The sequence below is a fragment of the Apus apus genome, chromosome 2, assembly GCF_020740795.1.
Source record: "Apus apus isolate bApuApu2 chromosome 2, bApuApu2.pri.cur, whole genome shotgun sequence".
Lineage (NCBI taxonomy): Eukaryota > Metazoa > Chordata > Aves > Apodiformes > Apodidae > Apus > Apus apus.
The window spans coordinates 145,591,378-145,608,025 of record NC_067283.1 but is presented as its reverse complement, the minus strand read 5'-3'; the positions used below and the strand labels follow the sequence as shown (position 1 = coordinate 145,608,025).

General features: G+C 38.8%; 1 protein-coding gene across 1 annotated transcript in view; it reads right to left on the bottom strand.

Annotated features, from left to right (window-relative positions):
• Positions 1-16,648, bottom strand: part of NSMCE2 (NSE2 (MMS21) homolog, SMC5-SMC6 complex SUMO ligase) — a 134,904-nt gene that overhangs the window by 57,073 nt on the left and 61,183 nt on the right. The window contains exon 5 of the mRNA XM_051611119.1: positions 12,479-12,632. Coding sequence (XP_051467079.1) covers positions 12,479-12,632 — 154 coding nt within the window. The remainder of the gene's footprint in view (positions 1-12,478; positions 12,633-16,648) is intronic.

Sequence of the window (16,648 nt, the reverse complement as noted above, 5' to 3'; positions counted from 1 at the left end):
CCACAGTTAAGCTTAATTAATCACTCTTACTTCTCTCTTGACTCATCACAATGAGATTTTTAATAGGGAAACCAATTAAAGAGAAATTTTTGAAGTTGCTGTTCTAACAGATCAGATAGAGAAAATGCTTTAGCTTATAAAGATCCTGCAACTGCATGCATTATTATATGTACAGATGAATGTACCCTACAGTCTCTGTTTCCATCATCTGTAGCCAAAGGAAGAGATTACATAGCAAGCTTTCTAACCGTACCCAGGTACACAGGGCTTTACTTTTGTAGATGTTTTGAACTTCCATTATTAATATTTTAATTTGATTTATGATACCTCCCTTAAAGTCAGACAGAAGGCTGTATGCTGATAGCAGAAGATTTCAATTATCACAGTAATATTAGAAGTAGAATAAAAAATATGGAAAATATGAAAGGAATTCATTACTCATTGTTCTAAGAAATGGCTTCATGTTAGAAATGACATTTAGCTGGAACGAAAATTTTAGCATACTGAAGAGTGACATTCGGCCCTGCCAGTGTATTTCAGGAGATCATCACATGGTTGCCTCAGCAAGTTGCCTTTGGTTTCAACCCTCTCTCATTACCCCTTCCCGTCTGACTGAAATCAGCTGATCTTTTACAGGCATTCCCACTGGCAGCCAGCAAGCTACTCGCTGTCAGATACCAAGCACCATATTTAGGGTGTGCCTTTTAAATACAACCAATAGGAACCCAGTTGCCTCGCTTTGTCTGCCCCTTCTGAGTTGACTGCTTTCCCATCATAAAACCTTTGCCAACCAAAGAGAAAATGGTCTCAACCTACAGGCTTAGCTTTCTGATTCCATGTATGGCTTTGCCAAAAATGCAATTTATTACTTTTTTTTTAAAGTTATTTTAAAATGTTTACAGCATATCTGACATAATCTGGATCATATGTAATTAACTTTAACATCCATGCAATCATTTTGTTATTGCAGCTAAAAAGTAATTCTCAGAATACAGCTCTTCCAGAATCTCCAAGAAAAATATTCCTTGTTTCACCATTTTCTGATTCATTCGACTTTGGAAGCAAAATAAACACATTGCTGTGTTTAATACAGTTGCACAAGAGAATTCACAAGAATGAAATGTGTTCAAAGTTCCTAGAAAAAAATGTAGCAATGCAGGCTGCCAACTTGTTCAATGTCAAGCTCTAGGCAGTATAGCAGGACTAGCAGTAAATGACTCATAGTGAGTCACGCTTTAGCTATTTTTGCTTTTAAAGTAATGCCAGGCACTGTGTTAATATTCAACCCAGAGTAAATTTAGCAATGTAAGAAAACAAGTGTTTCCATGGTTGCTCCTTCACAATGTTTATGGTATATACACAGCCATTAGGCACAGGAATTAAGCCAAATGAAGAATATGGAAATGTTCCTCTTTCATTTACAACTGAATTTTGCTACATTGGGTTTGATGACTCACTCACCTACTAGATTTTCCACCTCTCACAGAAATGTAAAGCTACAGCTAGCACACCACCAACCATACTGTTAGTGGTCAATAGCCACTACTTTCCTCTACGTTATGGCTTGAGCTGGAAGCACACTGGCATGTCAGTAACTTAAAAGCATGTTTAGGTGAACCAAATTGTTTATCAAGATAATGAAATTACTGGGTTTCTTTTTCAGGACAAAACAAGACTGACATGAAGGCCTCACTAGTGAAACTAAGTACATCAGCCACGGGCAACATGTTCTTTGACACTTCTGAGGAGGAGCTGGCAGGGAGAAAAGCTGAAGAGGAGCACTGAAGGGAGGAAGGAGGTTGTGGCATCACGTGAAAAGGGAAAGCAGCTGCAGAAAAACGAGGAAGGATGCTGATTCAGGCTGGGGAGCAGTTGGGTAAAATGAGAGAAGTGGTAAAGAAAGTACGACAGAGCTGGAAAATATCTGTCCATGACATAGCTGTGATGTAACAAAACCCATATGCAGGCGTGCCTTCAATGGAGCTGCACAGACGTGTTTTCCTAGGTGAGCAGGTATTTGTGAAATTGAGGAACATGAGACCAACTGTGTAGACATCTCACATGGCATAACAAAGCTCTGCTGGAGAACAGGCAGAGAGAATTTAACCTGACTTGTAGGGGAAAAAAACCCACACACAATAAAAAACCCAAAGCAATGGCTGCTGCAGCAAAGGTTAGGTGAATAGCTTGCTTTGCCCACACTAATGATTACACATGATTGCTTGTTAAACTTTTTTGTTCACACTTTCCTACAGTGATTTATCCATTAGTCTTAAATTGCAGTAATTACTATTTTTACTATAGAGGCTGATAAAACAATGAGGAAGCTTTTACATTTTTTCACCTCAAAGAAAACTCTTTAGCCTTCCTGCATGAAGTCTTCTTCCATGCTGTGATAAGCAGGGCTTTTTCCCCCATTTTCCTATCTGATTATAAACTAGCCACTCAGCTTATACTGGAATTTTATAGAGAGATCCTGATGAACAGCCTTCCTGGAAAGACTTGATTTTGATTTCATTAAGTCTTGGATTGACCCATAAACCTTCAAATAGGGAATGAGGGAGAATTTTTAAGTCTGGATTGGGTCCAAAGAACTGAAGCAAACTACAGACACTAAAGTCCCAAATTATTAAAAATCCTGTTCAGTGGCCTCCTAACCCTGAAGGCATCTTACTCTGGTAAGTCCCTTCCAGCTTCTCCAAGGATCTGAAGTTCTGACTTTCGTTCTTGCCCAGAGCTGTCCCAGCCTGAGTAACAAGGAGTACATTGTTTGTACTGCAACCTCATTGGCTCTTCAGAGCAAGCACAGCTCCATCCAAGTGGAAGAAGAGAAAGTGGCAACAGACAGGTAGGGACCCAGTTGCTCATCCCTTGCTAAGTGAGTTGTCTGCTGGAATACACAGTCATGCACTCTCTTTGCATCCTTCCTAGCCCTGTCCGCTTCCAGCGGCACAGGCAGCAGATTTGAGTTGAACCGAAGGGCCAAAGGGTGCCCCCTGCAGACCAGCCTTCTGCCGAGGGCTGCTTCAAAGCCTATGAGCAGCTGTATGACATCAGATGTAAGGTCCACTCCACCCAGCAGTCTTACTCTGATGATGAATAATAGCGAATATGGAGGGCACAAGGCAGGGAAAACCTACGGCTTCCTGGGCAACTGCTGTAGACACAATGCTTTGATATAAAAAATAAGCACTCTCACCATCACTCCACTAACTGCTTCTCTCCTCATGAGGTATTTTTGGTTCCTGCTGGAACACCTGTTAAACCACTTGCCTTTAATCCTGAGACTATTCACAGCAAGTCTGGTAACACAACAAATCTGCATCAATATTTGAGATGGTAAGACAGGATAAAGCTATTCACACATGTAAAGTCAGATACTGTGTCTCAAATGAGAGCTAATAACAGCTGAAAGCTGACAACTTAAACCACTCTTCAGTTGTGACAGAACATCTCTGTGCTCCAAACCTGTTCCAGAATAAGTGCAAATGCCATCAAAGGTGTTTGACTTCTTTGACTTTGTGCTAATGGTGACTGAAAGCAACATATCTTAGGTTACCCCTTGGACACAGTGCACACAATTACCAATTCACCTCCCTGACAACATCAGTAATCATTTAAGCACCTGAAATTCCCAAATCCACAGATTAGAGCCATAGTCCAATTCATCTTCAGCTCCATAATATAAGCACATGTGTTCAGTCTCACAGAAAAAGCCCCGATTCATTCCCTTTGTGTTACTTTATAGTTTGCACATTTTTAGTCATCTTATGCCAAACTGTGATTGATGTACAGATGGAAAGCAGGCCATGCTGACCGAACAGATGTGTCACTGAACAAAGCTGCTCCCATAGATGTGCTCTAACACTCCTTGTGGGAGCCAAGGCACTTAGCTGGACTTGGGCATCCAGTCTGAGGTCCACAAACATACAAGATGGGTTTTGCAGTCCTTTAGCGCTTCTCCAGCTTTCTTCCTACATTTCAGCTCCCCTTATTTAACAGGTTTAGGATACTGTGAAGATCTCCAGTAACTTCAATGACATAAAATTCAAGTTGGAAAGAAATCATCCTGTACTGTGAGGGTATTGATGCCTAAGGCTTTTGAGAGAGAAATGAAACAATATGGATATAAAAAATCATGGTAAGCAGCCAATGCACATGAACTTCTGAAAAGGAATGACAGGATGTTCATTAATCTTGCTACACGTTACTAGTTTGCATGTTACTGTCTGCAGGAATAAGCCAGGGAAATTCCATTGATTTCAGAAGCTACCCTGATGCATACCAAACCAAGACCTAGCTCAACCCGCAGCTCTTCTGAAAGACACTTAAGAAAGCTACATGGTAAATAGTTTCAGGAATCATAAAAATATCAAGTGTTTTCCTTTCTCTGAACTAGAGTACTCTGAAGTTACCATGCAGTGTGATAGGCCGTGATGGATTATTATTTAGTCAACATTATCTCAGATCTTCCTCCCTGTTCTTCCTCAAATTATTTTTGTGCTGGCACACAATGTGGAGCACAGTCCTACCTGAAGCAGTATTCCTTTAATCCCTGTGCACACTGATGGCACAAAGCCCCACATATAAATGATGAAAATTAACATACAGAAAGAGTAAAAAAACAACCACTATCCCTCCAAGAGTAAGCAAAACACTCAAGTAACAGAAAAAAAAAATGAGTAAATAAAAGTTCTCCAAGTTTAATGTTCCATTGAGCTGTATTTTCTTCCTTCCTCTCCAATATCCTAACTTCAAAATGAGAACATCTCAACTGAAAAACTGTAAGACTGTTTGCCTTTCCTCTTTCTTTGCTTTCTTCTCCCAGGACTGTTCTTCACTTGTTTTCCTGTGATCACAACTGAAGTTTAAGCTGTAAGCTCATGTCACAAGAATGAAATTCCTCCATCCTCTAATCTTTTAAATTTGTCTGAATAGCATACAAAAGACATAATAACTAGTAAAATTGTACTGAGCTGGCAGAGGCAGTCCTTGCATTTTCACTGCTCAGATTTTTACAAGAAAAATATTCTGTATTATTATACCATGAAAGAAGGGAATGAAAACTCTTGGTGAAATTGGTCATGTTTTTTTTTTACCAGAAAGCAAATATTCCATGTGGCATAATCCATCTATTGAAGTTTTCAGAATCTCAGAGACAGAGAAGCTTTAGCACCTATCTCTGTGCTTCTTACTCATCTCAATTTTATAAAACATTTCTGATGATTTAAAATACAGTCACAAGACATGAGATTTTTTAAGTTTCCATGTTGCACAAATGGGCTGCCATAGAGTCAAGAAATCCAGGAACTAACTGGATTGAATGAAACAGCATTGAGGAAGGACATCTATATGAGCTAAGCTACAACGCTGGCACAAGAACAGATGAGAGAAGCACAGTTATAAGGTTTGTCATCACTCTTGCAATAGAAGTAAAGGGGGAAAAAAATGTATTTTAAGACTGCACTTTATTAGATAGTGTGATTGACTGCAACATCAAGAGAATGGAATCAGCATCCAGAAGCTCCCTTCCTGGCCTACATTTTTATTATAAACAGTAAAAATGCCATGCTGATGGCCATCAGTGTGCTCACTTAAGAGAGAATTATCCCATGACAGATGAATAAATTAACCAAAGTATTACACCTAAGTGTATAATAATAAAAAAAAATATATTTCTTGCAACACTCCATTTCCTTTCTAGTTTTATATACTGAGTGCTGATCTGAAATTCAGGCTGACATAAAAGCAAAAATTATATCTTGTAAAGACTTTTGCAATGGAATAAAATGTAGATATTTTAAAAATACATGTATAGAGCAGATAGGTGACACAGAAAGAGATAAAAAGAGTTTACCCCCCAGTATTCACTTATTGGAAGGGCAGATTCCTGTAATAGGAGAGATCTACATCTGATGCTCTTTCTGATTTAGATACCTCCCTCAGCTGAGTGCCTTTACCCCAGGGCTGAAGGGTCAGGGTCTCTCAGCATTTCCTTCTGCAGATGTTTCCATTTTTATATATAGTTAAATACACACTGAATAGAGAGAGGGAAACTGATTGCAGAGCTACACGTCAATAACTAAGTAGGCCCAAAGTCAAGTCAAGTTCTGTTTTTAATTCACTGAGACTGAAACCCAGGTCTCCTACACTGTAGGTTACTCACAATGGAGAAGGGCTGTTGGAGGGGGTGGACTGATTCCTCTTTCATTTTAACTATGAATTCCACGTCAGAGCTCTAAATGCCAAAGCCAGAAACTTCTTATTTTGATCCATTACATTAGAAAGGCAATTGTTTAATCAAATAAACCCTAACCAGATTCACTGGCAACTGATGTTTTTCATTAAACCACCAACAGAATTATTATTAATACAAGCTTCTGCTTGCTGTCTTATCAACACAGCTAATTTTTGATCTTGGAAAATTGTCCCAGGTAGCAAACATGAAGTTCTGACAGTTTCACTCATCCTAGAGTTGGTCCTTTTTTGCAAACTAGCAAGGACACTAGCTATGATGGTAATTTTGTGATTTGGATATTCATCTTAGGTGCTGTATAGCTCCCATTGCTATAGTTTTTTGAGCACCTGTTCATCTAGCTTGTCTCTCTAGCTTGCTTCTCTTTCCAATAACTCTGTGAAACAGAGGGTTTGTATGTCGGGCCTTTGAAATGAACAAAAAGAATCATGAAAAACAATTATGAGGTTTGAGTGCCAGAAGAGAAGTAGGGCAATTGAGTCCTTTGCAGCTGACAGTGGACGTGGCTACGCAGCTCCATGTGGTACTAGCCTGGAGCAGCACAGATATAAGCCAGTCCACATTGATTAGTTTCTCCTTGCACAGTCCACAAACACAATACATACATAGCTGAATTTCAGACATAGGTGTAAGGTTCAGACCCACAAAGATTTTAGGCACCTAACTCCCAGTGATTTGTTCTGAACCAAAATGACTTGATCTAATACAAGAAGACTGTAACAAAGCAAAGAACTGATCTGAGGTTTCCTAAACTTTAAGTGACCTTTCTAAATGCTAGATCATCTTTCATTCCCCTACTAGTCAAGGGCTGCCTATAAGGAATTTTACATAAATGAAAAGTGCATATCCCACACACACCACTGAACTGTCACAACACCAATCCCACTTTCAGTTAGAATTTTCAACTTTTGTGCTGAAGCTGTTTTCCCATAGTTACTCAGTAAGGGGATTCTAAACTATTACTTTATATTTAAAAATACAAAGAAAAATACTGTGATGTTATTTTTTCAGCTGAACTTCTGACAACACAGCTAAGAATAAAGATGGAAATAGACCAAGAGGTTAGGTACAAATGAAGAAAAACTGGGATCTGCAAACCAGTCATGTCACCCCACACAAGTAACTTCAAGAATTTACTCAAGTTTCATTTCTGTTACACGGTGAGGAATAAAATTAACCTGCCTACCTCAGTGCAATGTTGTGAGGATTAATTGGATGAAACTTCTCAAGCATTAGACTACACAGTGTCTTGTTGCAGCTTGTTTTCTTATCCTACTAAAAGCAAATAAAAGACTTCAGTCTTTCCTAGAATCTCCAGATAGACTGCTTCACAAATTTAAAGATAATACCTTTCACAGTGCCATTTCTTCTACCCCAAACTGCCTTTAAAATAACACCTATGTACATCATTATTTCTCAGCACATGTATATACCAACAGGGAATTATGATGTCTACTTGAACATTAAATATTAAATTTAAAACCTTGTCCTTTAAAAATATTTGTTTATTGACAACAACTATAAATCTGTCCTAGCAAAATGTTAACTCACGATACGTACTTTTTCCTTTCAAAGCCCCTGAGACTTTTTTTCAGTGGAGAGGGCGAGGAAGAGCTTCACAACTGTAGCATTGCTACTTCCCAAAACACATTACAATGACTAGTTCCCTATGACAAAGCTTAACTATTACTGCATCTCAAAATTATTTGATCCCCATCAAAAAAATACTGTCTTTCCTACATTTGCCAAATTCACTCCTTAATTTTTTTTGGCATAACCAGCAATATTGTCATTCACTGCAATCTTCACACTTTTTATGAAATGACTACTGAAGCAGGCATCTGTTGGGTGTTGGTACAGACCACAGCTATCAAGGATTCCAAAGTGCATGTTATCAGATGCTATAAAAGGGCTATGAAACCTGTCATCCTTTGTGCACTGAATGTGAAACTAAATAACCTTCAGCAAACACAGCAGTGGCAGCTAGGGTCACAGGAGTAGAGATTGTATCTTCTGATTAGCTCTTTTTACAGAGTATCAGAAATTCAAACTGATACATAGACATTAAAGACAGATCTAACTTTCATTTAGTAAGGGCAAAATTCTCTGTGCCAGAAGATGCCTTTGATATATATATACACTGGCATGAAATAAAAAGACTTGGTAACACAACTTTAAACAGAAGGTGGGACTTTAAATTTACAGAAGATACAAAATGCAAAGTTACAGTTCCTCCAGTAATCATGACTTTGTTCCTATGGGCTCAGTCCTGCAAGGTTCTGTACTGTGGTTGCACTCCAATAAGGAAGTGATACATGCCAGAAATCTCACTCATTTCAAAGGATCTACTCATGCAATTCAATTTAAGCAACCTGCTTAAGCATTTCACTACATCAAAAGAAGACCACTAAGCACTCTACACATCCAGGACCCCAATGTGTAAGGAGAGCATCAGTCATGTGGGGTTAAGGTCACAAAAATGTTTCCTTACAAACCATGCATGCAATCATTTTGAATTTTCTGATATTACCAAATTTAGTGAATATCCCTCCAAGTGTTCAATTATTTGGAAAATATAACGTAGCCATTTTGAAGTACAAGAAATGGTATAAAGCAAACAAATTTTAGAACCCCCAAATTAATCAACACCTATTTTCTACTGCTTACATTCCAAGTAGCTTTGAGTAGAAAAATGAAAATGTTTTCCATTAAAAATAAGAAGTGAGAATTTTGAAATGTAAGATAGTTCTGAAAACAGACTTGAGAAGAATCACTTGCTGTTCACACAAAACCTGTCTGACAGTGTTTTGACACATATCATCAGAGGTGGAGATTTTGCATCATTTTGCACAACTTCCAGCTAAAGTATCTGCATAAGAAAGTCTCACAGATTGAGGGGAAAAGCCTGCAAACTGTCTGAAAGATGAGCAGAACAGAAACTGCTCTGAGGCATGATATCCTCACTGCCACAGAGATGCACTTTCCCAATTTCATTTCTGTACCTTAAGTGCTGCTAACCTCCAAAGCTAAGAAAGTCTCCTTCCCCCAGAACTGTCTAGAGAAGAGGACAATCTGAAGGTGATGTAGCTCCATTGTCCTCCCTGAGTATTAGAGCTACCTACCCTGCTGCATGTCACTTGTCAGGTATCGGGGAACAACCATGCAGCTCCCTTTCATCACTGTGGCAGCGAATATGAAGAGATCAGCTTTGTTAACTTTCTGCTAAAATCAGGTTGCATTTAACTGCTTCACATGGTCACACTCTTCACCCTATATAAAACTGTTGAGAAGTTTTTCTCCTTCAAATCCTAGTTAATTTCTAAGTAGCAAGACAATGTGAGAATATAAAGTTTCTTTGTCCAGCTATTCTAGAACACAAAATGTCAAACCCTGCATAAAAGATATGTAATGATTAAGGGTAACTCATGCCAGAAGGCAAATCATTTCAGCACGTGCCTCATCTTCTCCTTTGAGAGAGAAAAGGCTGAGACAAAATACAACTCCAGAAAAGCCCTTCTGAGAAAACTTGGCTGGACTTTGTGCATTTTATCTGATTTAGCAATAAAACCAAACCCCAGGAAAAAGCTAAAAATTAGACCATACTGTATATTAGTGACTGAAACTGGCCAAGAGTTATGCACTAAAAGCTGTGTCCAAGCCTGGCAAGACCAATAGTTGAAACAAAATATTAACCAGGTAGCTGTGGATTAAGTTATCAATAGACATAACTCACAGCAAGCAGTTTTCAAGTGTGTCCCAACATCTGCAGACACATTATAATATGCTGTATTATGGGACTAGACTTGTAGTAGATGTCTTTTAAAGATTTTATTCTACTTCAGTTAATTTAGCCTCTCACAAAGATGTTAAGACCAGAGGCCCTGATCCTATAAAAATGTAGGTATCTGTCATTTTTAAGCTTGTGAATAAGTTTATGATATGCAATTCCATGAGTCTTCTTAAAGGCCAGGTATGAGTGAGAAAATCACACAAAAGAAGAGAGGGCGGATAAGGGTAATGGCAAGATCACCTAACTACAACAAATACAGAAACTGGACAGTCTTACTGGTTCCAGGTCACTGTATCATAAAGAAGCAAATCTACACGTGACTATAAACAAACTCAACTGATCTTCAGTCACCCATTATTACTCAAGAAGTTCTAGGAGCCTTACTAGTAGAAGAGACTTTTGAAATGGACAGTAAAGTAAGTAACTGACTTTATAGCTCGTCAGCAGATTATTTAGGCAGAAGACACAACACTGATGCAAGTTTAAGGCAGCAAAATTGTGCCTGCTTTGAAAAATTTAACTTTGATTTTGGCACCTGTTTTCTATCTGCAGACCCAAGGTTGCTTTTAGTCATGCAAGTCAAAAGAAGGTGGGCTGCACCAGGGTCTCAGTGAATACATGTTTGTTATACTGCATCCAAACCTTCCATGCAACTTTTTAAATTGTATTAAATGCTGCAATAGGAGCAAATGTGATGCATTTACCTCATCCAAAGCATCATGAATTCTACAAAACCCAAGCTGACAATAGCTCCTGTACTGGATACAGCAGTAACATCATCATGCATTTTGGGCACAGGATGACCTCTGTGCACAAACAAAACAGAAGTTCAAGTGGATAATAAGACAAATTTGAATTTCAGACAGTAGTAACAGAACGACGCCCTAATTTTATATATATATATATATATATATACACACACACATATATATATATATATGTAGTTATTTTTTAAATAGTAACTCTTATTGTACTTATTTACTTTGGGTTTCTCTCAACAGGTCTGGTAGTTAGAACTCAGTCCCACAGCCTGAGCTGAATGCACTACTAGGGCATACGCCCCTTCCTAAGGCAACTACAGGATAGAAAGTAAATCCAAAGTCAGTTATCAAGATTTTATCTTCTCAGTTACAAACACATGGAAGTTAGGAATTACAACATAACAGTGGGGCAGTAATAATTTTATGGTTATGTAGGGAGTGAAAATTACACCGTTTTGTGGTCTGCAACTTGGTATGCTCATTCTTAGAGTATCGCCAAGAGCTCTGTTAAACTCAGAGATCAGTGCTAACCCAAACTCTTAAAAACCTTAAAGATGGGAAACAAACACATTAAGCCCTCAAGCTCTAATCCTAGGGAGGGAGTCTTGAGAAACCAGATCTAAAATTCACTTTGTCAAGCATGTCCTCACACTTCATAAATCTCTATAGGGAAGTAATCCAAAGTCCAGTGAAGTCAGCAGGAAAATTCCTCCTGCTAGTTTCAGTGAGTTTGGGATAAGGCTCCAAAAAAACAAAGCTCAAGGAGAGCTGTATGAGAGCATCCAGAATATAATTTTTAATGGTATAAATCATTAAACTATGACTCCTGAAGTTCCTGAGATACCAGCTTATGTTGAAATCAAAATGTAGGGTGGGAGGGAATAGGTACAGGGGTCAAGGAACAGCAAGCAGAATAATATGATTTCAAAACATAATAATGATTGGGGAAGAACAGCACAAATACTGCTAGAGCCCATGAACTTTCCCAGCAACAGTAATCACACTGATATTGTAATGGCTGCTATATGTGCAGGGCAATAAAAACATACCACTTCATTGTGTTGGATAAATATTGTAACTGTTCATATTCCAACTTTTCTGGTAATTCAAGCATAAAAAAAAATTAAAATTTTACCACTTGATAAATCTAATTAATTAAGAAAACCATATTTTACTAAGTTGCAGTGTTAGATGGTGCGTGCACAGAAGCTGTAAACCTGAGAACACACACAGTAAGCATTTTCCAACAATACAGTTCTACGATTAAAGCAAAGGTCTCCTTAGAGTTGCAACACGTCCGAAGTTGTGAAACAGGAGCAATTTGTTTAAGTGACAAATGAAAACAGCTTACTTAATCCTTTTAGAAGATCCTATTGATTAAAGGGAAAAAAAAGTCTTTAAATGAAAAAATCCACCTTACAAAAAAAGGATGCAAAGCAACATTTTCATTATATTCATATTCAAACAGGGCAGGAACTGTGGGAGCCTAAATAAAACTACTAAGGTAATTACGTTTGCATTTTTCTATACAAATACCAATTTGAGCAAGTTTTCAAATATGAACACCTACCTTAGTTTAAGCCATAACTGGCAGTTCTATATTTTAGGGCAGTTAGTCACATCTTACATTTAGCATTCAAAAAATCTTTTTTTGTTTTAAATAAGACTTACATTGTTTCCTCATCTCTTTAAGTTGATCCTTAAAATATATATATTTTTCATTCTTTTCCAAATCTGAGTCACTGTTCTTGCTCTCCAGTGCAGTAAATTTTTCTTTTACTAAATATTTTAAGTCTGGTATATTTTCTGGCTTTTCTCGTTTTATCTGTAAGGAATAAGAAACAGAGTGTTATTCATTCTTCCATATTTCAATACAGAGCAAAAGATGTCAAGCAAAAAATTATTAACATAGCTTCTTTTGACTATAGTTAGGTTTTGGGCTCTGAAATGAATGAAACTTCTCAGCATAATTTAAATTAGTTGCTGTATAGAGGGTATTGCTCACACTAACAATAGGGAAAACTGAACCTTATAATCAACTTTACTTCTATACAGGGGTAGAGGTCAACATGTTAACAACAACCAGCATAAAACTCTATGTGAAAGAAACCAAAGAATATGTACAAAAAGTGAGAAGATGACTGAAAAACAGAAGTAACACCCCTGAAAGGTTTTCTGAAAACTTCCACTCTCTCACCATTTTTTACTCAGCTTTACAGAAGTTTATAACCTGCAAGCATGATTAGCGTGATAACACCAGCAAAAGCAGTGCAGCTAACTAATGTGAAAGGAAACCACCTCAATTTATTTGTGCTGCATGAACAAGAAGCATTATGCCACACAGGCAGGCAAAAACACAGCTTCTTGAAAAGCACTTGCTTACAGTAATTGCATCTGGAATGATCTGAAGAATAAATAACTAGAAATAAAAAGGAAGTCATCACGCAAGCAGTATTAAGAGATTAGAAGAATGCAAAAAGCACTTGGGAAACCCCACAGAAAAAAACAATAATTAGAGCTTTCCCTTCTGTTTCTTAAGCCACCATCAAATTCTATGAAACTGCACCTTTGACAGGTCTTAGTAAGAACTAACTTGCAGGTTGTGGGGACTGTGCTATGCAGTGATGATCAGCAACAGCACAGACTCTGAAAGAAGGTGGACTTCCCTCAAACCCTTAATGCGAAGCATTTTCTCAACAAGACAAAGGCTACTTCTATCCCAAACATACAGCATATGCCAATCTGAAAAAAAAAAAAAGGAGGTAAGCACCATTTCTACTGAGCTACTTTTCTCCTACTGCACACATTAAATTCTGCCCCTCATCAGACCACAGTCCTACGCATCGTGAAAGACAGGAAAAGAGCCTCCTGAGAAAAACAGGTCCACTTCATCAAATTGCTTACAGGTGCCAGAGTTTACAGAGACGTTGGAAATCCTACAGAATATATTTTATTTCAGGAGCCTAAGAAATAATAAATGTTCATGTAAAAATTGTCTTGGAAAATACATAAAATGCTACCTAGCCAAGTACTTGCCTTTTAATCAAAGCAAAGCAATCCATAGAACTATTATTTCTCCGAAGAGTAAAGCCAGCCTGGCACATTTACTTTAGGCAGATGAGAGTCGTGGCAAAAAGAAAAATAAGAAAAAAAAAGCATGCACTGCCAGCTGGGAGCATGCAATTTTAATGAAGATAAAAAATCACCTACCACAACATCCAATTGTGAATGTGAAAGAGTTGGGGATATCGTAGTACCAAAGGAACATAATGACTATGAAAGACTAACAGCATGTCATAACAGATGCTTGGACTGCTGCACAATGCCAAGCAATAGTGTACTGTCCTTATCCTATGAAATCTGACAAAACAAGCAAAGGAAAACAGAACATCCTGTGCCCAAGGCAATGGGGGCAATCATACACACTCAAAAGGTTTGCTTGTGTTAGCATCACAGCACACGAATGGAAAAGAAGGCCTATCACAGCAAAACCCAACATTTTTCAGTATTCAGCTGGAGAAGAAACCTGGCCATCAGGTGTGTGCAAGAAAGCATGTACTAAATCAAAATACACTTAAAATCCAACACATTACAAAATAATGATTTTGACAACATTGAATGCAGACATACTCCTTTCTGCAACAACTTCATCAGGCTGGTTTTACAGACATTCCCTCTTTAACATAAAAATAATATAGAAGCACAGGACCACATTCACAAGCATGGCCCAAATCACAACCTGTCACCAATACCTGAGAGCACTATGGCCAGAGAAGACCCATAGAGAAGACCCAGCTGTGTATACTAAAATAAAAATAACAATGAAGTGGTTCCAAGCTGCTGCTACTCACACGAAGAGTAAAAGAAATGATGCAGACACTTATTAGAAATCCACCTGTAGCAAAGACAATGGCAATAATCTTTTCCTCTCCACATGGACCACATTACACACTGAATTAGTTACATCGGGCTCTTTTTATATTTTTCTTGACTCATGGGAGATTTGAGTACAGAAATTCACACACACACATCTTCAGTCATACCCCCAGAGAGACTGGTGAAGAGAAGGGCACAGCCAACATGAGTTCAAACAGTAGTTCTCTCAACTCCAACTTCCAAAATTAAAGGACATTACAGATATGTGCAGACAAAGAGAAGAAACTGCTACTTATACTGCTATGCTAGCAAAAAAAAAAAAAGACAGATGTTTGAGGATATGTGTTATATGCACACAAATAAGCTTTGCCCCTGTCCCTGTGGAGCTACAAAAACTTGCATGTAGACTTCTGTACTAACCTCAAGAGAACAATTATACAAAACTCTCCCTTGGCTACATAACTATAATCATGCAGCTTGCTCTGCCACACATCTAACAGAGTACCAGCTAGCATGCTCTTTGCTAAAGGCAACACGAACAATTCCACAAGTTACCAAAAAACACCCAACATCTTTCACACCAGCTACATTCCCAACAGCAATACACGGTATTAGGACCATGGTCCAGCAATGCAGCACATACAACATGGCTTAGACAACCATATAATATAGAAAGCTCAAGAGTCAGATGAGAGAGATGCTCAAACAATGCTCTTTCCTGTAGTTTAACTTCTTTCACATTTACATTTTAAATTCAGTTTCTGTTGACCTCCACACAATTGCTTTCATTACAGTGATTAGTAGAGACATCACTCCTGACCACTTTTCCATTACATATGTTATTACTGAAATGCCAGGCAGACCTTCTGGAAGGTCAACACATCATGGGTGAATAATAAGGCATGTCCACCCACTATAATAACAAGCAAATAGGTTTGCAGTGCACAAGCCATTTCTCTTTGGTGCTGCATATCCTATGCCATGAAGAGGGTTGAGAAAGTCTGCTGACAATGCCAAACTGTGTGGAGCAGTTGACACCCTAGAGGGAAGGGATACCATCCAGAGAGACCTTGACAGGCTGGAGAGGTGGGCCAATTCAAACCTCATGAAGTTCAACAAGGTCAAGTGCAAGGTCCTGCACCTGGGTTGGCACAACCCCAGGCACAAATACAGGCTGGGGGGAGAATGGCTGGAGAGCAGTCCCAAGGAAAAGGACTTGGGGTGGTAGTTGCTGAGAAGCTCAACATGAGCCACCAAGTGTGTACTCACAGCCCAGAGGGCCAACCACATCCTGTGCTGCATCAAAGGAAGTGTGGCCAGCAGGGCCGGGAAGGTGATTCTGCCCCTCTACTCCACACTCATGAGACCCCATCTGGAACACTGTGTACAGCTCTGGAGCCCTTAACACAGGAAAGACATGGAGCTCTTGGAGCAAGTCCAGAGAAGGGCCACCAAGATGACCAAAGGGCTGAAGCACCTCTGCTATGAAGGCAGGCTGAGGGAGTTGGGGCTGTTCAGCCTGGAGAAGAGAAGGTTCCAGGAAGCAGAACCTCTTATAGCGGCCTCTCAGTAGCTTAAGGGGCTACAGGAAAGCTGAGGAGGGGCTTTTCACCAGAGACTGTAGTAATACGATAAGGGTAATGGGTTTACACCATTAAGGTTTAAAGGTCCATTTACATTGGACATCAGGAAGAAATTCTTCACCATGAGGGTAGTAAGGTGCTGGAATAGGTTGTTCAGAGAGGTTGTGGAAGCCCCCTCCCTGGAGGTGTTTAAGGCCAGGTGGGATAAGGCTTTGTGCAGCCTGGTCTAAAGTGAGGTGTCCCTGGCCATAGCAGGGAGGTAAGAACCTGATGATATTTAAGGTCCCTTCCAACCTCAACCATTCTTTAATTCTATGACGTAACCCAACAACATACATGAAAACAAATGAAAGAAAATGTGACATCAGTCCTAGTTGCTCAC